The sequence below is a fragment of the Castor canadensis genome, chromosome 15 (genome assembly GCF_047511655.1).
Source record: "Castor canadensis chromosome 15, mCasCan1.hap1v2, whole genome shotgun sequence".
Lineage (NCBI taxonomy): Eukaryota > Metazoa > Chordata > Mammalia > Rodentia > Castoridae > Castor > Castor canadensis.
This window is the reverse complement of record NC_133400.1, coordinates 17882342-17904290: the sequence shown is the minus strand read 5'-3', so window position 1 is coordinate 17904290 and position 21949 is coordinate 17882342. Positions and strand designations below refer to the sequence as shown.

At 44.5% G+C, this 21949-nt stretch overlaps 2 protein-coding genes across 5 annotated transcripts in view; one reads left to right on the top strand and one right to left on the bottom strand.

Moving 5' to 3' along the window:
* The window catches only part of Nfatc3 (nuclear factor of activated T cells 3), a 95890-nt gene extending 82839 nt beyond the window's left edge, over positions 1-13051 (top strand). Inside the window, exons 10-11 of one of the 2 annotated variants that reach the window (XM_020171143.2) lie at positions 2782-2885; positions 12452-13051. In XM_020171143.2, the coding sequence (XP_020026732.2) occupies positions 2782-2882 (101 nt within the window). In that variant the 3' untranslated portion in view covers positions 2883-2885; positions 12452-13051. The remainder of the gene's footprint in view (positions 1-2781; positions 2886-12451) is intronic. The other variant, XM_020171142.2, reaches the window with a different exon arrangement.
* Positions 13052-15002: 1951 nt separating this feature from the next.
* On the bottom strand, positions 15003-21645 carry Esrp2 (epithelial splicing regulatory protein 2). 3 transcript variants are annotated; one of them, XM_020181080.2, is made up of 15 exons: positions 21355-21645; positions 21138-21266; positions 19497-19610; positions 19271-19385; positions 18831-18929; positions 18583-18637; positions 18403-18540; positions 18194-18326; positions 18071-18113; positions 17625-17926; positions 17298-17510; positions 16996-17194; positions 16665-16851; positions 16239-16404; positions 15003-16160 (listed from the first exon to the last, which is right to left on the bottom strand). In XM_020181080.2, exons 1-15 carry the CDS (start codon positions 21550-21552, stop codon positions 16071-16073), a joined length of 2181 nt encoding a protein of 726 aa, XP_020036669.1. In that variant the 5' UTR covers positions 21553-21645; the 3' UTR covers positions 15003-16070. The 3 variants fall into 3 exon arrangements, with proteins under 3 accessions (XP_020036669.1, XP_020036671.1, XP_020036670.1); XM_020181082.2 differs by having other exon boundaries at positions 18403-18510; XM_020181081.2 differs by having other exon boundaries at positions 18403-18513; positions 21355-21644.
* Positions 21646-21949: the final 304 nt, after the last annotated feature.

Below are 21949 nucleotides of genomic sequence, written 5' to 3'. Positions count from 1 at the left end.
GAAAAAAAATTCAAGAAAGGGTACCATTAAATAATTAGCATATGAAATGTTTTCAAAAATAAGTTCCCTCCAAAATGCATATTGAAAAAGTATTAGTGAATTATAGTTACTGTTTTTTTAATAATAAGATTCCCATTTTGTGGAGCACTGTGCTAGGCACTTTGCCTAGTAGCTCACTAATTCTTCCTAACAACCTATGAAATGTGAATTATTACTTTATTTTTAAAGACATGGCTCAGAGAGTTTGAGCATTTTCATAGTGTTATATGGACACAAACACTGAGACTGGCATTTGAATCCATTTCTGTCTGAAACTTAAATAGTGTCACGTTGTGTTTAATTTTTTTTTTTTTAAGTCTTGGCAAGGATTTATTTTAGTAAAACAGGATAAAGTATAGACAAAGTGGGGGTGGAGAGAAACATTTCCTCTTCCCCATGCAGGAAATGGGAGCAAAGACTCCTGTTTAATGGTTTCTGAGACAGATGCAATTGATTACTTCATATATTCTTGCTTCTTGAAACACATAATAATATACTGACAGTTTTTTGGTTTTTTGTTTTTTGGGTTTTTTTTTTCAGTATTGGAGTTTGAACTCAGTTCTTCATGCTTGCTAGGCAGGCACTCTATCACTTGAGCCACTCTACCAACCCTGTTTTGTGTTGGATATTTTCCAGATGGATCTCGAACTGTTTGCCTGGGCTGGCTTCAAATCACGATCCTCCTGATCTCAGCCTCCTGAGTAGCTAGGATTAGAGGCATAAACCAACAGTGCCCAGCGTGTTTTTGTAGTTGAATGTCAATTTTCTGATTTTGATGCACAGAGGTTGTTGATGAAGTTCAGTATTTCCTATTTAGGATTTTGTGATATATTTTATCCTAAGAGTTTTTAGAAAGTTTTACCTTTCTAAGTCCTTGATCCATTTTGAATTAGTTTTTGTATACTCTGTAAGGATCCAGCTTCATTCTTTTACATTTGGATATCCATTTTTCTCAGCATCATTTGTTGAAGAGACTGTTTTTTCCATAATGAATGGTTTTGGCACTCTTGTTTGAAGATCAGTTGACCAAATATGTGAACTTGCTATTCCATTGGTATAGTGTCTGTCTTTATGCCACACTGTTTTGATTAGCTTTATAATAAGTTTTTAAATTAGTAAGTGTAAGTACTCCAACTTTTTCAGTAGTGTTTTGACTATTAGTGAGCTTGTGACATATCTATGAATTTTATTTAGGATGGATTTTTCTTCTTTTTTTTTTTTTTTTTTTTGGTGGTGGTGGTGGTTACTAGGGTTTGAATAAGGGCTTTAAACTTGCTAGGCTTTGCTTTGCTTTTTCTTTTTCTTTTTTTTAATAGTACTGGGGCTTGAACTCAGGGCCTACACCCTGAGCCACTCCAGCGCCCCCCCCCACCTTTTTTGTGAAGGGTTTTTTTGAGATAGGGTCTCTTGAACTGTTGCCTGGGCTGGCTTTGAACCACTATCCTCCTGATCTTTGCCTCCTGAGTAGCTAGGATTACAAGTGCCTGGCTTGCTAGGCTTTTCTGTATCAATTGAGATCATCATGTCTCCCCCCCATATCCCCATTCTTTTAGACTGATACATAACATTGATTTTCATATGTTAAATCATCCTTGTATTCTGAGTTAAAATCCTTTTAATATGCTGCTAAGTTTGATTTGCCTAGTATTGTTGAGGGTTTTTGCATCTTTCTAATATATCTGTTTCCATATCTGTCTGTTGGTCTGTCTGTCTATCTATCCATCTATCTATCTATATATATATCTTGAGCATAGTACTCAGGATTGAACTCAGGAAAATGTTTGGTGGGAATTTTTGTGATGGGGAGGATAAAGTATTTTTGGGCCCTGTCAACACTGCTTCAAGGAGCTAGAAGGATGTCTGGAGGACTACAAATTTCCATCAAGCACAGTCTGAAATTACCACTAATTAGCCAACTCACAGAAACCCCCACTGTCTGTGGGTCTCTTAGCTTTGTTCTTGTACTTATTTTTTCTAATGTATTTACTGGTTCACCTGGAATCTCATGTGCTATACCTTCAACTCTGTTTTGGAAGATTCAGTTGTTGAGATCAGTTTTGGAGATTCAGTTGTTGGTCACCCTCAGAAAAGATACTTTTGACAATTCATATTCAGTCTTTAAAATACTTGGCATGACATACTGGAATCTAAATTATCCCTGAGAAGTAGGGGTCTCAAGTTTAATAATAAAAAAGCTTGAGGGAGAAAAATTTTGCATAAGCAAAGAATTTCTGGGTTTTGTTTTTACCCCTTTAGTGAGAGTGCATATTGTACAGATTGGCTCCTCTTTTGCTGTCCTTTTGTTTACTTAAGATAAGGATATTAATTAGTATTTACAGAGTCTTCTTTTCCATAGTTAGGTTCTTTTGTTTGAAGTTATTCAACAAAGGCCAAAAATAATTTCTTACAGGCCAAAGGAGGAGGCTTTATAAATAACTGATAGATTTACTATAATAACAACTAGTTTATTTGAAACTGAATTTATCCCTAAAAACCATAATTGTAACTCTTAAAAATGATTTCTAATGAAAAAAAATCATTAAACTATCTGGACTACAGGATTTATATTATCTAATAAAATGTGGGGAGCCATTTTGTGCAGTAGTGTGACTGACAAGTAAAGGAGAATTCAGTTTCTCTTGATTATACAAAAAAAAAAAACCAGGCTGGGCACTATGTAGTTGATTAAGTTCACCCTCTGGTTTGTTCCATTTAGTAGTAATGTTGTCTTCTTTGACACAGACCAGTTTATGTCTGACTTGGAACACCAGCCATCAGGTTCAGCAGAGAAATGGCCTAACCACAGTGAGCTCTCATGTCCAGCTCCTTACTGGAGAATCTAGAGGGTGAGTGTTGATTGAAATGTGTCATTGTTTTCATGCCCTAGTCTGGTATTTGCATGCAGTGGCTGGATTTGCATGTGCTACAGAGGAGGGGGTATATGCACAGGCACCTTCTTAGTAGGCCCACTCATTATTTTTGGAGCGACACCTTGACTATAAGATTCTGCTTTTTAAATCTAATCACACTTGTACTTATAACTTTAGACCAGGTTTAAGTGAAAGACAAGTGTTTAATTAGATTTATTAAACCAAAACATTGAGAAGTCCTATATATATAAATTCTGTGGCTTGGGTGCTAAATAAATTTGGTTGCTGATCAGGGGTGTCAGCCTTCTCATTTCTGGTCAAGTACTCTTCAAGTTTTGATGTAAGGCAGTATGGAATAGAAACAAAACAGGAAATTCTGTCATTTCAGAGGCAATCCTGGACTGCACTGTAGACTTAAATTTGCACTCTTGGTAGTTCATCTGCAGCTCCACTTGGAAGGAGGCCATAGTATCAGAGCCAAGTGTTTGTGAGAGAGGGGTCTAAGCTTCAGGCCTCTGGACTTCAGTAGCTGAGCAGGAGGAACACAGTCTTCCCTTACTGTCAGGTTAGCTCCTTTCTGCAAATCCAGTTATTTCTAGTCACTTACTTTTTTTCCCTTCTAATTGATTTGCTCACTTATTTAAACTTCTTTTAAAAGGAAAGGTTAGTCAGATATTGTGGGATAAGCCTTCATGTTACCTACTCACTCAGGAGGCTGAGGCAGGAAGATCAGAAGTTCAAGGCAAGCCTGGGCTACAAAGCAAGACTCTGTCTCAAAAAAAAAAAGAGGAAAGTTTATATGATCTGCTTTTCATCTTAACTTAACCATGGTTACTCTGACCTCTTGTGATGCCAAAATAAAAATTTTTTTAAAGGACTGTCGGTCTAGCTCAGTGGTGGAGTGCTTTCCTAGCATTCTCAAGGTTCTGTGTTCAATCCCTTGTACCACATGCACACAAAAAAGTTATGTGATAGAAATTGTAAACCTACAGCTTGCAATTCCTCAAATTCCACTTGAATTTCATTTTAAAGTGAATTTAGATTAGGAAAGGGCCTTAGAAAGCATGTCTAATACCCAAATCTAGAATATTGAAGCCTCCTAATTACCTATCAGACAAGACATCAATTTCTGGCTTTCTCATTTCTCTCAGAAGCTAGGCATATACTGACCTTTTATCATTCTTGTCTAATCATAATAAAAATAAAAGTGATGACAAAATTTCTGCATGAGGGTATATAAATCTCTCAGGAGAATTATAACCAAAAGGATTTAAAAGAATATGTTCATATTATAGGTAAGAAAATCAGTTGCAGAAAGATTAGTAAGTAAATTGCCCTAATCACATCATAGCCAAACCAGGACTAAAGCTTATTTCTTCTAGTGTTTAGCAGAGTATTTCTCTCATGTGTGAAGCAACAGTTGGTCATTAGTAATCTAGGTAAGAAAGAAATGCTTCTGTGTAGTGAATAGGAGGTGAGAACATAGAAAACAGCAGGTAAACAACGCCTTTAGGATTTAAGATAAAGCAATGAGGGCTAGAGGGTGGCTCAAGTGGTAGAGAGCCTGTAAGTGCCTAGCAAGCAAAATGCCCTGAGATCAGATTGCCAAAAAAAGAGATGTTAAAGCTATAAAAGATAGTACAGAGGGAAACGTGGGGACTAGTGTTTTTATTTGTTTGCTTGCTTGTTGTTTTTGGTTTGGTTTGGTTTTTGAGATACGCTTTTCCACATTAAGGACTCATGGGAAGGATCCAGAAGGGAAGATGGATAGATTGAGACTGATTAAAGATAAGGAGAGTGAAGACAATTGATGGAATAGGGTCTTGAAAAGGATCCAGAACGTAGGTGGTGGGATGAGTCATCTGGATTTATGACTCTGGAGCTCAGTTTTGGCCCCTTAGAGATGCTGGATTTGAGCATCATCATTAAATAAGATTATTTAGAGATAAAGGAATTCTGATAATTCCAAAATGCTTCTGAGGGACTAGGGATGTAGTTCAGTGGTAGAGAACTTGTGTACCATGCATGAGACCCGGAGTTCAGTCTCCAGCACATTGTTTGTCTGTGTGTGTCAGGGAGGAAGCTACTGAGTCCCACACCTTAATCCAAATTGAAAAAAAAGTGTTTATTTAGCTGGGTACCGTGGCTCACACCTGTAATCCTAGCTACTTAGGAGGCTGAGATTAGGAGGATCGAGATTGAAGGTCAGCCTGGGCAAATAGTTTGAGAGACCCCATCTCCAAAATAACCAAAGCAAAAATGGACTGGAGGTGTTGTTCAAGTGGTAGAGCATCTATTTTGCAAGCATGCAGCCCTGAGTTAAAACCCTAGTTTCACTCAAAAAAATTTTTTAATTGCACCATTATACATTTTAATTTTTATTTGCAGTTCAGAAGTTACAGATGCTATCATTCTTCACTTAGTGATTTCTGGTAATTATTTTTTGGTGGTATTGGGTTTGAACTCAGGGCTTTGCACTTGCTAGGCAGGCATTTTGCAGCTTGAGCCACACCTCCAACCAAAAAATACCTATTTTTAAAGGATTTTTTCACATTTTAGTTTTTGCTGATACTTAAATATTCTCTCAGATCTGTGTGCTGTTTACTCATTTGGAGATTTTATAGAATGTTTCATTAGAAACTTTTTTTTTTTTTTGGCAGCACTGGGGTTTGAACTCAGGTCCTCATGCTTACTGGGCAGGTGCTTTTACCACTTGAGGCACTCTGTCAGCCCTGTTACAGACTTTTTTTAGGAGAAAGATTTGGGGAAAAAAAGGAAGAAAGATTTGTATAGCATGTATCAGAGATTTCTAAAGGAAAAGAGTTTTTTGTTTGTTTGGTTTGAGACAAGGTCTTTATAAAGAACTCACTATGTAACCCAGGCTTTCCTCAAACTCATAGTCCTCCTCCTCTGCCTCCTGAGTTCAAAAAGGGGTCTTAATAACAGTATAATATCCCGCTAATCAGTTGTGAAAAAGAAAGTATAATCCTTTACTAGTATTAGACCTAATCTTAAAAAATGGAGGTTACCTGCAAATCATCATGCATATATTTTTCAGTATATCCTACAATTGGTTTAAAGTTTTCTAGTGTTTAGGGTAAAATTTAAAATACGTTAGTTAGGACTGAAGGTATGGCTAAGGGAGAGGCACCCACTTGGATGTCTAGTTTTAAGAAGAGGTCTCTACTGTGAGAATATAACCAACTGTAGGGTGCTGGGATGTGATTTAGTGGTGGAACATGAAAGTTAAAACCACATGACTGCAGTCCCAGTCAGGAGGATTGCTTGAGCCCAGGAATTCAAAGGTAGCCTAGGCAACATGGCAGGACCATGTCTCAAGATAATAATAATAATAAAAAACCAGTAAAATAAAATAAGTTAATTTAAAACCTAGTATGAGAAAGCCCAAATTAACTATCATGCTTAAAATACATACACATATTTGGAGCTGGGCATGGTGGTACACCACTGTTATCCCCTCATTCAGGAGGTAGAGGCAGGAGAATCCTGAGTTGGAGGCCAGCCTGGGCTAAAGAGTGAGTTCCAGCCTATACAGAGCTACATAGTGCGCCACTGTGCCCAGCTGTTGGTTGAGGTGTGGATGGGGTCTCATGAACTTTTTGTCCAGGTTGGCCTTGGTTCTCTCAGTCTTAGCCTTCCAAGTAACTAGAATTGCAGCACCCAGTTAGTCATATTTTTTGGGTTTTAAGTTTTTGCCCAGGCCAGCCTAGACCACTATCCTATTGTCATCCCAGCTATCTGCTGGGACAGAAATATGCCACCACACAGGCTGTTCATAGAGATGGAGTATCAATAATTTTTTACCTGAACTGGCTTCAAATTATGATCCTCCCAATCTCTGCATCCCTTGTAGCTGTGATTATAAGAGTAAGTCACTGACCTAGAGCATTCAGGATGGCATCTGTGATGTTGGAGCAGCCAGAGGCACAGAGGGACTGTAACTTATGGCACCCTCTGCATATAGTAATGAGACCTTCATCTGTGATTTGCTAAAAAACAAGAGCAAAAAAACCCCACGGATATTAGTAACTCAGAAGAAAAAGGAAAAAAATAATAACTCTGTGAAAATAGTACCAAAGAGAAATCTAGACAGGCTTAATATTAATCAGGTAACAGATCAAAGGGAAAAATGAACAGATTTTGTTTCTTCTTTCCAGTTCCTCGTAATTTAGTTTGTAAGAGAATCTGTGCTTACTTTTAGTAAGGGAAGAAGCTATAATGGGATTCTTTTAACCTAATGAGATAGGGAACAGCATAGGTCGGGTCATGATGTAGGTTCAATTAAATGATTTTAAAATCTAGAAAAAAGATAAGAACAGCAATATTTTAAGAGCAGACATATTTACAAGTTAAAACTGAAACTGTTGTGTGAAAAAAATAAACTGTAGATGACAGTTGTATCTCACCATAGCATCCATGTTTGTTTTTATATTTTTGTAATATAAAGAACATCCTAATTTATGAAAATAAAATGCTGTGTTTAACTCAAAAAAAAAAAAGAATAAGTCACTGTGGCCCCCATGTTTTTTGTTTCTTCAAGTTAAATTCAGAAAATGACTGAACCTATATGTAGCGTTTTTTTGTTTGTTTTTGTTTTTTTACGGTACTGGTGCTTGAACTCGGGACCTTCACCTTGAGCCACTCCACCAGCCCTATATTTATGTGAAGGGTTTTTCGAGATAGGGTCTCACAGAGCTATTTGCACGGGCTGGCTTCAAACCATGATCCTCCTGATCTCGGCCTTCTGAGTACAAGCATGAGCCAGCGGAGCCCAGCTTATAGCCTTCATTTTATTAAAAAAAATCACCATTAAATTGTTGATCCAGAGTATGAATTATATGGTTGTTTTTTTGGTTGGTTGGTTTTGGCAGTATTGGGGCTTGAACTCAGGACCTTTGGCTTGAGCCACTCTACCAGCCCAATTTTTTGTGATAGGGTTTTTCTAGATAGGGTCTCGAGAACTATTTGCCCAGGCTGGCCTCAAACTGCTATCCTCATGATTTCTGCCTCCTTAAGTAGCTAGGATTACAGGCATGAGCCACCAGCGCCCGATTTTTAATTGTACTTTTAATCTTGGGGTTTAGTAAAAGGAAGAAAGGATGAACTTGACCAAATTCTGGTGAATGGTCCTTGTAGAGTCAAGAAAAAATAACATAAATGGAGTCTAGTAGTATCCAAAATTCTTTATAAAGATACTAGGTAAAAAGGCCCTTTTGGGTTCCCAGCAACACACACACACACACCCCCCACACACACACACTTTGGCTTTTGTGTATGTGGCAGTGTGTCAAGAAGAAGTGCCCTGGGTTGCCCTGCCCCTCTCTGACTAGTTGAGAGATTTCATACTGTACAATGCTTGTCAGCTCTAACTTTGAATCCTTAACCATGGGAAATAGCCCTACATGCATTGTTACTCAAATACTTCATTCTTATGTGTAGAAATAGCATTGCAGTACACTGCTGATTTGAACATTTCTTGGATAAAACAGCTTTTGTTTTGCTTTTGTAACAACAGACACTACTGATGGCTCTCACTCTACGTTTGTTGTGGTAGCACACATAAATCCAGGTGTTGGGGTAATGGGAGTTAAGGATGGTGGCTGCCAAAAGTGGGCCAGATGCTCTGACCTACATAATCTGTGAACACTGGTGTTGAAGGCTGTTTGCTCTTTTTTAGTCTTTATAGTTCACTTTATTCTTTAAAGGGAGGAAAATGATACAATTGTACATTAGTGAAATAAGTAAATTTATGTTTTTATTGGTGGAAAAATGTAAAACCACCTCATACTTAGTAGACTACAGTTTCAATAAACCAATAAACTCATGCATATATATATATATATATATATATATATATATATATATATATATAATATTCAAAATGGAGTGAAAATGAAATGGTAAGTATTAGTGTTTTTTACAAAATAACTTAGGGGCATGGCTCAAGTGGTAGAGGCTTGCCTAACAGACTAGAGGTCCTGAGTTCAATTCCCAGTAAGAAGAAGAAGAAATAACTCAGATAGTATGTTTATCAAGATTGCTATTGATTTACATATGCATTACATCATAGATTTTCTTCCCATTGCTTTTTGTTGTTATTGTTGTTGTTGTATGAGACAAGTTGTCACTTTGTAGCCCAAGCTGGCCTTGAACTCCCTGTGTAGCTCAGGCTGGTCTCTGACTATCAGTCCTCCTGTCTCAGACTCACAAGTGCTGGAATGCCAATGACATTTTTGATGTGGTTTAATTGAGACCTAGTTTTGGCCAGTCCTAGCAGGATGCTATCTTAGGAATCTAGAGATGGGAGTTTGAACCCAAATTCCCCAGGCTGATGAAGAAGGAAAGCAAAGTCTTGCATAATTAACACTGAACTTAAGTTGTTGCTAAAAGACTATGAAAGCACTTTGTTGCAGTTCTGATACCCTGTCCTAAAATTTTTGTTGTCATTATTATAATTCCCAAATATATCAAAGATTCATGTAAGGGGGAACAGAAATAATATAGCATTGATTGTACTTGTATTATAAATATACCACCCAGAAAATGAAGTTAAATTTTCAGAAAATGATGTTTCATTTTTATGTAAGTATACTTGATAAGTGGATGGGTAGTGCTGAATATGGGCAGGCAATACTTGAACCTTGCCTCCAGCCCAGCGTTGACACCCAGGAAAGTTGAGCACAGTGTCACATGCCTATATTCCCTGCTTTTGGGAGGCTGAAGTAGGGTGATTGAGAGTTTAAGGTCAGCCTGGGCTACATAGTGAGACCCTGACACAGAGAAAATCATATATCCTGTGGTTTGCAGTGATTAAATCTGTCATTTGTAAACTCGAATAATGAAATTAGAATTGGAAAAGATATGCTTCACGGCAGCATCTTAGAAGGGATAAATGATAGCAAAAGATGACTTGAATGTGAGCTAGGTGTTTGCTTATATTTCTTTTTTTTTTTTTTTTTTTTAATACTGGGGTTTGAACTAAGGGCCTACACCTTGAGCCACTCCACCCACCACCTTTTTTTTTGGGAAGAGTTGTTTTCAAGATAGGGTCTTATGAACTGTTTGCCTTATCTGCCTTCAAACTGTGATCCTCTTGATCACCCCGGTGTCATAAGCCACCATTGCCCAGCAAACTTTTTGCCACTGCTGTAAGACTTGCTTAAAACAGACATTGTCAAAATCAGATTCTCTACATTAGTATTTTTTTTGGGGGAGCGGTGGGGAGTTTTTGGAATTGGAGTTTGAACTCAGGGCCTTGCTAAACAGGTACTATACCCCTTAAGCCATGCTTTAGTCTTTTTTAAAAATTTTTTTTTTTTATGCTTTAGTCTTAATAGCATTCTCTGGTCCCCCTCCTACCTACTTTTACTATACTAGTTCTAAATAAACTTCTGTACTAGTTCTAAGTAGCTCCCAAGTGATTATATTAAGTTAGAATCCATTTATTTATTCATTCATCAGAAATTGATGTTTCCTCAGTAGTAAGGTCCTTGCCTTTTAGGCGTACACAGCATATTTGGGAGCCAGATGACAGTGATGCCTGCTGATACTCTAATGTGATGAGGAATGTAAAAACAAAAGGACTGGGGATGTAGCTTAAATTGTATAGTAGTTGTCTACCATGCAGAAGGCCCTGGACTCAATGCTCCAGTACCACCAAAAAAAAAAAAACCTGGGGTGTGACTCAAGTGTACAGCAGCGTAGCATGATCAAGGGCTAATTCAAACCCCAGTTCTGACAAAAAACAAAACCAAAAAGAATTGTTAATATAAAACCTCAGACTTCTACAACTAAAAGAGATCTCAGTAGTCTACATCATCATCATATAGACAAGAAAATAGTTATCCTAAAGTATGATTATGAAGATTATGTGGATATAAAGTTTTCATAACTCATGAATATGTCTAGGAATAAAATTAGTATAGAATCTTTTTTTTTTTTTTTTGGTGGGACTGGGGTTCCAACTTGGCTTTGTGTATCCAATTCATTTTGCTCTGATTGTTTTTGGAGTTAGGGTCTCACAAACTGTCTGGACTGGCTTTGAACAGCAGTCCTCCTGATCTCAGCTTCCCAAGTAGCTTGGATTACAGGTGTGAGCCACTGGTGCCTAGCTTAGTGTAGAATCTTCAGTTGAAAAACCAAGAAAGGGCTGATGGAGTGGCTCAATCAGTAAGAGTATCTGCCTAGCAAGCGTGAGGCCCTTAGTTCAAACTGCAAAAAAAGTAAAAACAAAGGCTGAGGCAGGAGGATTTTGAGATCCAGCGTGGGCTACATAGTGAGATCCTGACTTAAAAATTCAATAAGAGCCAGGGACAGTGGCTCAAGCCCATAATCCCACCTGTTAGGCAAAGATTAGAATTGTGATTGAAGGTAGCCCAGGCAAAAAGTTTGTGAGGAACCCCCCCCCACTCTCAACCAGTGGCTGGGCTCCATGTCATGTTAGCTATGCAGGGAAAGCACAGAAAGGAGGATTGCAGTGCAAAGCAGGCCTGGGCATAAAGCAAGACCCTATCTCAAAAATAACACAGCAGGTGGAGTGACTTAAGTGGTCAGAGCATCTGCCTAGCAAGTATGAGTCCCTGAGTTCAAACTCCAGTGCCAACAAAGAAATCTAAAACACACACACACAACCTAAAACATCAAAAATAACCAGTACAAAGTGGACTGGAGGCATGGCTCAAATAGTAGAATTACCTGCCTAGCAAGCACGAGGCTGAGTTCAACACCCAGTACTGCCTCCCCACCCCCCAAAAAAAAATCAAACAAGAAGAGGGAAAGGAGAAAAAAAAAAATAAAGAAATGGTGTAAAAACTAAAGGTTCTTATTTGGAGGATTTGGTATTTTCTTTCACTTTATTTTGGGTCTTTAAGATGGAAATTCTTTGCATTTGGCTTTACAAAGCACTGTGATCTCTGAGGTGTTTGGCACATCAAAGAAAACAACAGAAAGCAAGAGTCTACAATCAGAAAGGACTTACAAACTATACTAACGTATAACGCAACATATATGTGCGTGTACTAATGTATCATGCAGGGACATGATAGAGTATTTTTGTATTAGAATAGGATAACAAAATAACCCCCAAATCTCTGTGGTTTGCTTTGGCCAAAGCATTTATTTTCATTTACTTTATATGCTAGATGGCACTGGGAATCAGAAACAGAAAACTTGTCCAAAAGAATTCAAATTAGGGAAAAGTTAAACACTTAAAAGCTGAGCACTTTTATAAGTACCCTATCATTTTTGCTGTAGAGCATGAGCCTTTGGAGTTAGGATTAGAATGTTCCCTGTTCTCGAGAGCCATTCTTTAATCATACTGAACTGAGAAGAAAGGAATCTGGAGCCACTTGGAGAATGATGTCTTTAACACCACTCAGCTCTGGAGCAGGTTTCATGGTCTACCTTGTCTTTACTAAAAGCCACAGGAAGAGAAATGGCTGAGGGAGAGTTCAGTATAATGCATCATACGGCGTCACTCATCCTTATCTTAACTAATCACTCTTCCTTTTCTTCTTTTTTAGTGAACGAAATAATCGGGAGAGACATGTCTCAGATTTCTGTTTCCCAAGCCCCAGACATAAGCAGAGAGGCTCCCCTTCCAGGTTCTGAGTGCCCGGATATAGGAAGATCTGATGGTCTCTAATTGTGCTCACTTGCAGCCTTGTGCCCACCACCAACTTCTCAACATGTTTCTGTCTTGGACTTTGGGTTTGCAACTCTTCAGCCTTCAGGACCCATGCCAGGAGTTGGACTCACCATTGGGGGGAAAGCAGCATTCCTCCACCTCAGGCCTTGGGTAGATTTTGTAAAAGAACAGAAGCAGCACAGACTGAGCTGTGGAGAAAATGAGCTTTGCATTTTTATATTTAAATAGGATACTTTTGTATGATGGGTGCTTTGAGAGTGAATGCAGCAGGCTCTTCATTTTCGAGGTGCTGCTTTTGCAGGTGACCTGGTTGCATAGCTAAGATTAGTGATTTATACTGCTTTCTGGTCATTTGAAAGGCCCTTTAGTTTTGATATTTTTAAAATAGGAAATTTTGATAAAACCTTCCAGAGGCAAACAAAAAGACAAAAAAAAAAAAATTAAGCCCACACTTACGCCTCAGAAACCCAAGCATGTGTCCTGAAGCCTTTCATAGATTCATAGGAAATAAAGCCAAATGTAGCTTATACTCTTTATAAAAGTAAACTGTTACTAGATAGAGACCATTCCATCACTGAATGTTGGAATATAAAGACATTCCAGAGTATAGCCTTTTTGTAACTTTCTAGCTAATCTTCCTGCAGTCTCTCCATAGTAGCTCCATGTTAAAAAACTGCTTTCCTCATCACCCCCTATACCAGCACCTTGGGTGATGGTACTTATAAGGTGACTGAAAGGTGAGATTTTTGTTTAGTAGCTTTCATTTTTTGTCATCCTTAAAACTAGTAATCTGTGGAGTACGCTTCCCGCTCATGTCCTCTGGCCCCAAGCGGGAGTTTCTGCCTTTGATTGTTCTGTATGTAACCTTTGAGTCCACACAGGTCCTGATAGTGCAGGCAGCTTTGCAGTTCTAACTCTTCTCTGGAGGCCAGGCCAGCTATATCAGGAGCTAAGCATAAATGAGCTGTGCATGAAGATGAGCAGAGAAAATGCAGGATTCCAGATGGGAAGGCTTATCCCCCATTCTGTTTACAGCCTGAGATGATTCTGGTCTACCCAGTCCTGTTTGTATGACCTAGAAATCAGCCTTTTCTCCTGAAGGCACACCAAAGATGCCCTGGTGCTGCTGCTGGTGAGACTAGTGTCTAAGGCAGGGGCCAACAGAAACTTCAGCCTGCTGTCTACCAAAGGAGGTGTCCAAGTTGGACACCTACCCTGCCCCCTCTCCCTCCAGTGGGATTTGTTACCTATTTCTGGGCCTGTTTCAGAGCCCCTGAATTTTGCAGTATGTTTTCAAATGAAACCATGTTTGTTTATTCAGGAAGCAAAATTTTTGAGTGCCTACATGTGAAACTGTGCTGGGCTGGCTGCAGACTTAACGCTGTTATTCCATGGGACTGCAGATCCTCTATGCCAGGACTCTTGTCTACTAAGGTCTCAGTCAGGGCTGAGCAAGAGGCTGGCCTGTTGTCCACCACCTCTAGTTAGCAGGGTAGAAGTTATAAACCCAGGATGAAGAAGTGTGGGCTTTTTTTTGTGTTGTTTTACCATAATGTTTTAGATTTCTCCCTAAAACTAGAGAACAGTTTATCCTTCAGTAATGATCACCCTGGCCACTCCTAGAGCTTAGTGTTTCCAAATTTTCTTTGAAAGTAAGTTATTTGTCAGTGTGGATAGTGAGATTTGCTTCAGGGCCTGTGATTGGAAGCCCACAGCTTCCTTTGGGGAAAAGAGGTTGGTCTCTCAAGTGAAGTTCCAGAGACCTGTCCAGACTCGTTTCTACCCTCTTGCCCCTAGGGTAGCTGTCTCACAATGGGGTCTTTGCAAGACCCTTTGGGGGCTGCTTTGCTGCCCTGAAGATTAAAAGCCTCTAGGATCCAGAGTTGCTATGCACCAAATTTTGATGCCTTTTAAATACCTTGATGCCTGTAGTGCTAGAAATGCTTTCCTACTTAAAACAAAAGTTAAATTTTAAAAGAGCTTTGTATACTATATAAGCAGTTTTATATCAGCTTTGTAAAAGCTTTCATGTAAGAGTATTTTTGGGCTTTGTAGATAATGACTTACATTTTTGTGCAACATAGTGTTGTTAAAGCACACATCCATTGGACTATGCAAATTGATTTCTAGTAGCAGCACTGAGCAACTGGGCATGTGCTACGCACCCTTCCCTCTTCAACCTGTGCTCAATCTTGGGTTGAGGAATAGAATGAGCAGCCTTCTGCTTAATAGAGAAATGTGGCTGAAAACAGCTTTAAAAAGGAAGCGATGTCTTTGAGTTCACATGTGGTGCTGCTGCCTGGGGTACAACTCCCCCCATCCTACCCCAGGGCCAGCCACTATCACCAGTTCTCTGCTAGGCCTGGCTTTGTGAAGCCATTTGTGATATATAGAACAGATAGTCAACTTTTAAGACTCAGATGGGCTCAAGTTGAAACCTTGTGTTTTATAAAACGGATGTTTAGTAAAGAAACTGGTTCTCAGTTATGTTTACAGCACCTGGGATTGTTTTCTTGTACATTTTGTATTTTAAAACCTTTTATAGGAGTGCAGTACTCCTTACACAAAGGGAAGAAGAGCCAGCAGATCAGGCTCCTCGTCAGTTTTAGTGCTGAAATAATAAACGGCAACAGATTGACAGTCTCCTTGAAAACTGTCTTTTGAGTTTTTCTCCACCTGGGGCTGGTGTGGGGCCCTTTACTCTGGGGCACTGCGGCTTTTAAAGTCCACTTGGACAGGAACTTTTGTTCACTCTGGAGAAGACAGTTCCAGATTCCTTCTGAGGCTTCAGTTCTTCACCCTTTAATGGGTGCAAAGGACATTCCATGGTGTTTGCTGGGTTCTATACAGCTGGCCTTCTCAAGGTGTTTGGAAGAAAATCTCCTTTAAAATTCAAGCCTGAGTTTTTTTGTGAGGGAGCCTCATGCCCTCTAGTGTTCTCTGGAAATAGTGCAGCACAGTCCAGAAGAGCTTATGGTTTTGCCATCTAATGTTCCTTGTGCCTGACTAGCATCTTTAGGGGGGGCCACCCCTGGCACAGCATGGTTTCTGAGGTCCAAGTATCCTGAGGGCAGGGACTCACTTTGCCTCCCTGCTCCCCCATAGGAGGAGCAGGAGGAATAGATCTCTACTCAAGAAGCTCAGAGGGACCCTTGATTCTCCCAGGAGTCATACATGGAGGGTACCAAGACTTACATTTTAAAAAGCAAGCACATAGGCATAGGCCTAGCCAGGATTACCAGAGACTCTCTAGGTGCCATTCAAGAGGTCCAGTCACACCTTCGGGTGCAGGGCACCCCATTTCACCCCCAGCCATGAATGCAAGATACCCATCATCTTTGCAATGAACAGGCAGAGAAATAAGTGGGGGATGGACCTTGCTTGGTCTCCTCTGGGTGCCATCTGAGAGCTTTGACAAGCCAAGAAGCAGCCACCAGATTGAGGGCACTCTGGACACAAGACAAGCATGTTAGCTAACTCTTCCTGCCTTCCTCCTACAAACAAACCCATTCCTTGGGGGCTTGTAACACTGTGCGAGATGGATCACCAACAGGCATCAGAGTAGTGTAGTCATCAGGGGCCAACTGTAGAAGAGACACAGATTTAGGGCAAGGACTTCCAAGCTCATCTGGCCTTGAAACCCTCCAGCTGCACAAACTCACCTGGTAGGCCTGGAAGACACTGAGCAGATCCTTCATACCGGCAGTATATGGGACACCTTGCATGCGGACCAGAGCTCCTGGCTGGGACAACACTGAGGTGGGAGTAGAGGCCAAGGCAGCAGGGGGCGTGGCAAGGTAGCCTACAGTGGTAGGGGAGACTGGGGGGCTAGAGTAGGAAGAGAGGGGTTTATTAGTTTGTCCCACCTGTGGCCTAGACCAAGACCTAACCCCTCCTCCCTGCCTCCACCTTTAAAACCCCTCCCTCTATAGTGGCATCACCAATCAGCCCACACCTGTTACTCCCTTGTAATCTAAGAATAAAGTTCAGTGTACAACAGATCTTACATTATCTGGCCCAGAAACTGATTGGGACTCTCCCCTAAACAAGGATATCAGGTCTGTGGGGTTATTCTAGCAGCAGGGTACCTGGGGTAGTAAGCTGTGTAGTTCATGTAGAGTTGAGTGGCTGGCCCTGGATAGTAGGCAACAGAAGTGGGGGCAGCAGGCACCCTGGCAGCTGGGAGCAATGCTGAAGAGGGATACAGAGCTGCTGTCTCAGTGGGAATGAGGGCTGGGGTGGCCTGGAAGGTGGCGTAGGTGGGCGGCGAGAGGCCTAGAGACAAGTAGAGAGTGCATCTGCAGGGAGTCTAGGACTACCCTGGGCAGGACAGCCAGGATGGAGCCCCCACTACAGACAGTGGCAGCTTAGAATGGCCTGGTCCCATGTGCTTCCTTCTCCGGCCTCTGGAGCACTCACAGGGCAGTTTGCAGGGTGGAGGGGACATGCCACTGCGGCCCAGAGTGCCCCCCATCAGCACGCGGCTCATCTCCTCTGTGGAGCAGGGAACCACTTCCACATAGCGTTCCTTCATCACCTTCTTGTGGCAATGCTGAGCAGCAGCTAGGGCACGTTCTGCTGATGTCATCTGGATGAAGGCATCACCGGATGGTCGGCCCTGTGCACATCATCTTGTAAACAGTCTGCTGTGTGCAAGAGTGCTTTATCCCTAACACACCCCTTTCTACCTTTGTGTATTCCTTTTCTAGCAGCAGCCTCACCTGTTGGTTGAGTACCATGTGCACACCATGGGGGCGGATGTCAGCTGCTGCATCCCCCAGAAAGCTCAGGATATCTTCGATAGTGGCTGTGTAGGGCAGGCCTCGAAGGCGTACACAGTCCCTCCCTGTCCCAGCTGCCAGTGGAAAGGGGATGGGCAGCAGTGGAGCAGTAAGCGTAGGAAGGAGTGGGCTGGATGCATAGCGGTTTAGGACCTAGTAAGAAAGGCAGAAAGGTTACAGGCTTTTCACACCAACCTGGTCACAGGAAACTAAGGATGCACCCTTAGGAAACAAAACATCATAGGGTGGGGATCCCTGAGCACTCACCTGCTGCACCTCAGCTGCAGTGCTCCGGAACAGTTCAATGTATCTCTTACCCAGCATGCCCTTATGCCTACGCAGTGCAGCCTGTGCCAGCTCCTCACAGGCAAAGAGAGCAAAGGCATCCCCAGTTGGCCTCCCATCAGGGTGGCGTACAAAGAGCAGTCCGTCGGCACCTCCAGTCACTGGACACTCTGGCCCCAGGAAGCCTAGCACATCTGTTGGCCCAGCTGAGAAGGGCAGTCCCCGTAGCCTCAAGATCACTTGGTCTTCCCGTGACAGGAAACGAGCTACCTCTAGTGATGTGCCTAGGGGTAAGGGGGAGTCACTTACTGACTTAAATCCTGCACTTCCAAACATCCACCCACCTGGGAGCAGAGACACAAGGGGTGGTGGGAATGGGGCACAGGTCAAGAAGCAAGGGAAGTAGACCCTACTGGGAACACACTTACCCCCAGCTATCTTGACAAATTCCTCCCCTGTGGCTTTATATACCTGAGGTGTAGAGGGAACAGCCCATGGGTCTCAAGCCTGGTTCAGCTTTGCCCTGCTCCACTCCTAGACCAAAGCCCCACCTCAATATAGCGGATGCCCATGTGGTGCTTGTGTCTCTGCAGCGCTAGGTCCCGCTGCTCGCTGTCCACAAAGCGGATGAGGGCCTCACCATTTCTGCGGCCCTGGGCGTTCAGGCACAGTGCTACACCACCCCTGTAGAGCCAGCACTAGCTGTTAGGGCCTTCTGGGTAGGCCTGCCCCATTGGCCCTCCCATCCTGCCACACCCACCTGGCAATGTTGAGCCCTTTGAAGAAGCGAGCCACATCCTGGTCTGATGACTGCCAGGGCAACCCACGGGCCCGTACCACAGTCTCACTGTCCACCACATCAGCCTTGCTGCTGTGGGGGCAGGGCACAGGGTCAGAGCTATCCAACTGTTGTCACCCCCACCTCTGCTCCCACACTCACCAAGGCCCCGTCTCATATTTCTGCTTTACCACCTCGGGCTTCGAAAATAATTGACCTGAGAGGAGATGGCATGGGGGTCAGCAGGGTCTGGTGGAGGGGGGTCTCCCCACCAAGCTCTGCAAAAAGAGGACAGGTGAGGGGAATGAGGTGATAAAGGGACTTCCACCTTGTGTTCTCTTAGAGAAGGTCACAAGTAGGCAAGAGGACTTTGAGGAAGTAATAGGCATTCACCCAACTCAGAATCTTACCATTTGGCCCTTCAAGCAGGTGGAGGATGACAGCTACCATTGTCTTCACTTCCCAGACCCCAAAGTCATCCTCTGTGGCATCTGTCTCTAATCCCAAATCTATGGGCAAGAAGTGACAATAAAGAAATCCCAGCAAAAGAAGCCCTGGGGCACCCAGCATGAGCACTGTGTTCAAGCTGGGCTGTGATTCCCTCCATAGACACATGCAGAATCCCAGCAACCACACTTGTTTTAGCCCAGTTCATGCATGCACTTACAGATCCCAAGTCCAAACACATGTAGACATATGCCTACATTCTAAATGCATTCCAACATAGGCAGAGACATGGGTACCCTCAAGGACTCAGCTTATGTTCATATAACCTATCTAGCAGCATGCACATGCTCAGACACACAGCCTGTAGCACCCCTCCACCTTAACTCTGCTGGGTCATAGATACCCTGTGCCATAGTGGCCACTGTGAGGTTCCTGGCAGAGCAGGTGCTTGGGTGCTGCATATGGAACTCTCTGCGGAGGTCGTAGAAGGAGAAGAAGGTGTCGGGGAGCACCAGGTTCTGGGGGCACATGGGAGTGGGGATAAATGGAGGAACTGGGTTGTCCTGCCCACCCTCACAACAATGGGGATCTTGGGAACCTGATTACCCATTGTACTCTCAGTGCCATACCTTCCTGGAGGCCTCGGGATGCAAGACTTGTCGCAACAGCTGCTGCCCATCAGTGCAAAGCACATAGGGGCCCCCACCCAGCAGAGCCACATCTGCGCTCACCAGCTGTGAGAACTGGGGACAGGAAGTGAGGAGACTCAGACTCACAGCTAGGCAGGCAGGAACTGGGGATATGGGGGGGGGGGCGGTGAGGACTCAGGCTGCAAAGCTGGTTCAGCCAGACTTTCAGCCTTACCCTGCTTGGGAGGGAGGAGGTCACACCTACTGGGCCTGGCCTTGTATCCCAGCCCCTCAAGCCCCCACCTCTGTTCCAGTCCACTGTCTCCTCTCCTCTAAGCCAAGTGAGGGCAGTCAACACACAACTCAAGCCCCCACCACACACACTCCAGGAGTTTGGAGTGGGGCCAGAGCAAACACCTGGTGGAGTGAGAGAAGCAGGTGGGAAGGGGCGGAGCAAAGCAGGTTAAACCTGTCCCAGACCAGGCACCACCCTCAGACAGGTTGGGGAGGCCCGGGCCTGCCAGAGGACCAGAAGGCTCATGGTCAATGGCAGCCCCGCCTCCAGGTCTGGCCAACCCAGGGGCAGCAAAACTCCAAGGACAGAGCTCCAAACCAGGGACAGCATGAGCTTTGACCCACACCCTATCGACCTGCTGGCACAGAGCTGTTTGCTCATAGAGGAGGTGGCACTCCAGAGGCTGTCCAACCCCATCCCCCAGGCTCCAGCCCTGCAGGAGAGCCGCACTGATCACGGACTCACAAACCCTCACCCCCTCCTTGCCCCAGCCAATTCTGTGACACTTTTCAACCTAAGGAGGGCAGAGCAAGGGACCCACCCACCTCTTCTTCAGCACCCTCCCCAGGTGCAGGATAGGCAAGGCCAGGGGTCTTTCGGGAACACACTCAGATTCAGCATCTTTGTGTTTTTAAACGTTAAGAACCACCAGATTTGGAAGAGGAAAGAATTTGGGCATGTAAAGCACTTACACTCATTATACTCAAGAGTCAGTTACAGAGTGGATACAGCAGCCAAAACAAGGAAGACAGCAACCAGAACCGCCTCCCACTTTGGCCAAGGTCGGGACCACCCCAGGCCTTTGCACTCAGCAGGCAGGTGGCCCCCCAGGCAGGGCACGGACAGCGCCCACGCCTGGCCAGCCGGTTGGAACAGGCCTAGACGAGCAGCTTACACCTGGCGGCGTCTGCCCCAGAGGCAGACACCGCCCGACGCCCCCGCCCCAGCGGCTCCTAGGAGGGCAGGCCAGCCGAAGTCGCGGGCGGCAGAGGCCAGTGACCTGTGGCCAAACCTGAGCCCCTCGACCCTTTACCGCGGCAGGTTCCCAGAGGGGTCTCAGCCTCGCTTTCGCACTGGCTGGTGACTCAGGGACCGATCCCATAGCCTCCATCCATCCCTACCCCCTCAGCAGGAATGGATGCCTGTGAAGGCTGTAAAGTAAGGTGAGGACCGGGAATGGCCGGCATACACAGACATCCGCACACGAGGAGTCGAAGTTTCAAACAAAACCCTGTCCTACCGCCCCGGCCAATTGGTCGCAGCGCTCCAGGCCTCGCCTCTTGTCTCGCCCAGAAAAGTCCTCGAGGCCCGGCGCTGCAACCACACACACCGGCCCAGGCGCTCACCTGCTGCAGCACCTTGTCCAGCGACTCGGCCCGCGCTAGGCTGTCGGGGCTCAGGCCGCTCGCCTCGCGGCACTGTGGACTCAGTGCAGCCGCCTCGGCGCGAACCAGCGACTTGTGCAGCGTCCCCACCTGCGAGCGGCGGCAGAAACCGATCAGCCACCGCTCCCGTGGGACCCGAAGCTTCCTGAGGACCCCCGCCACCTCTTCTCCACCCTACCTGGCGGCTCCGCGGCTCCACCACTTGCCAAACCAAGAGGATTAAGTCGGTCTCGTCCGATCCCAGGTCTTGCCCCAGCGCACCGGCTGTGGCCCCAAACAGGACGACCAGCGATCCAGGCCCAGCGTAGGGGTCTGTAGCGGAGTCTACTGCGGGGTCTGGGCCGGGGGGTGGGGGCGGCGGCGGCGGCGGAGTCATGGCCGCAGAGGAAGGGGGCGCTCGGCCACACACACGCGGACCGACGAAGCGCACGCACGCACCGACCGACGGCAGACGCGGATGAGCTTGGGCGGGCCCCGGTGTGTTAGGGGCGGCACCTGCGGCTGGGCTGGCGCAGTGGGCGCAGCTGAGACCCGCCCGCAGCGTCCCGCTGGGCGGGGCGGTTGCCCGCCCCCGCCCTCTCGGAAGAGTTACCTGCGGCCCCGCAGGTCACGTGACCTGGGAACCTTGGGGAAAGGCCAGAATCAGCCAAGGACGCGAGAACTCCACTTCGGCCTGGCGCTCACAGGATCCGGGCTACCACTTCTAGGTTTGGTTCTGCTCGAGTCCTGGGACGAACTCATTCCTCCTTCCCTCTCTCCAACAGAGACCATGA

Bases quoted from the DNA above. Each gene is read 5' to 3' on its own strand.
- Esrp2 (XM_020181080.2), bottom strand. From the start codon at position 21,552: ATGACTCCGCCGCCGCCGCCGCCCCCACCCCCCGGCCCAGACCCCGCA. The intron at 17,511-17,624 runs GTGAGTGCTCAG...CTTTCTTACTAG, and splicing joins CTGCAGCTGAGGTGCAGCAG to GTCCTAAACCGCTATGCATC. The intron at 17,195-17,297 runs GTGAGGCTGCTG...TGATGTGCACAG, and splicing joins ACATGGTACTCAACCAACAG to GGCCGACCATCCGGTGATGC.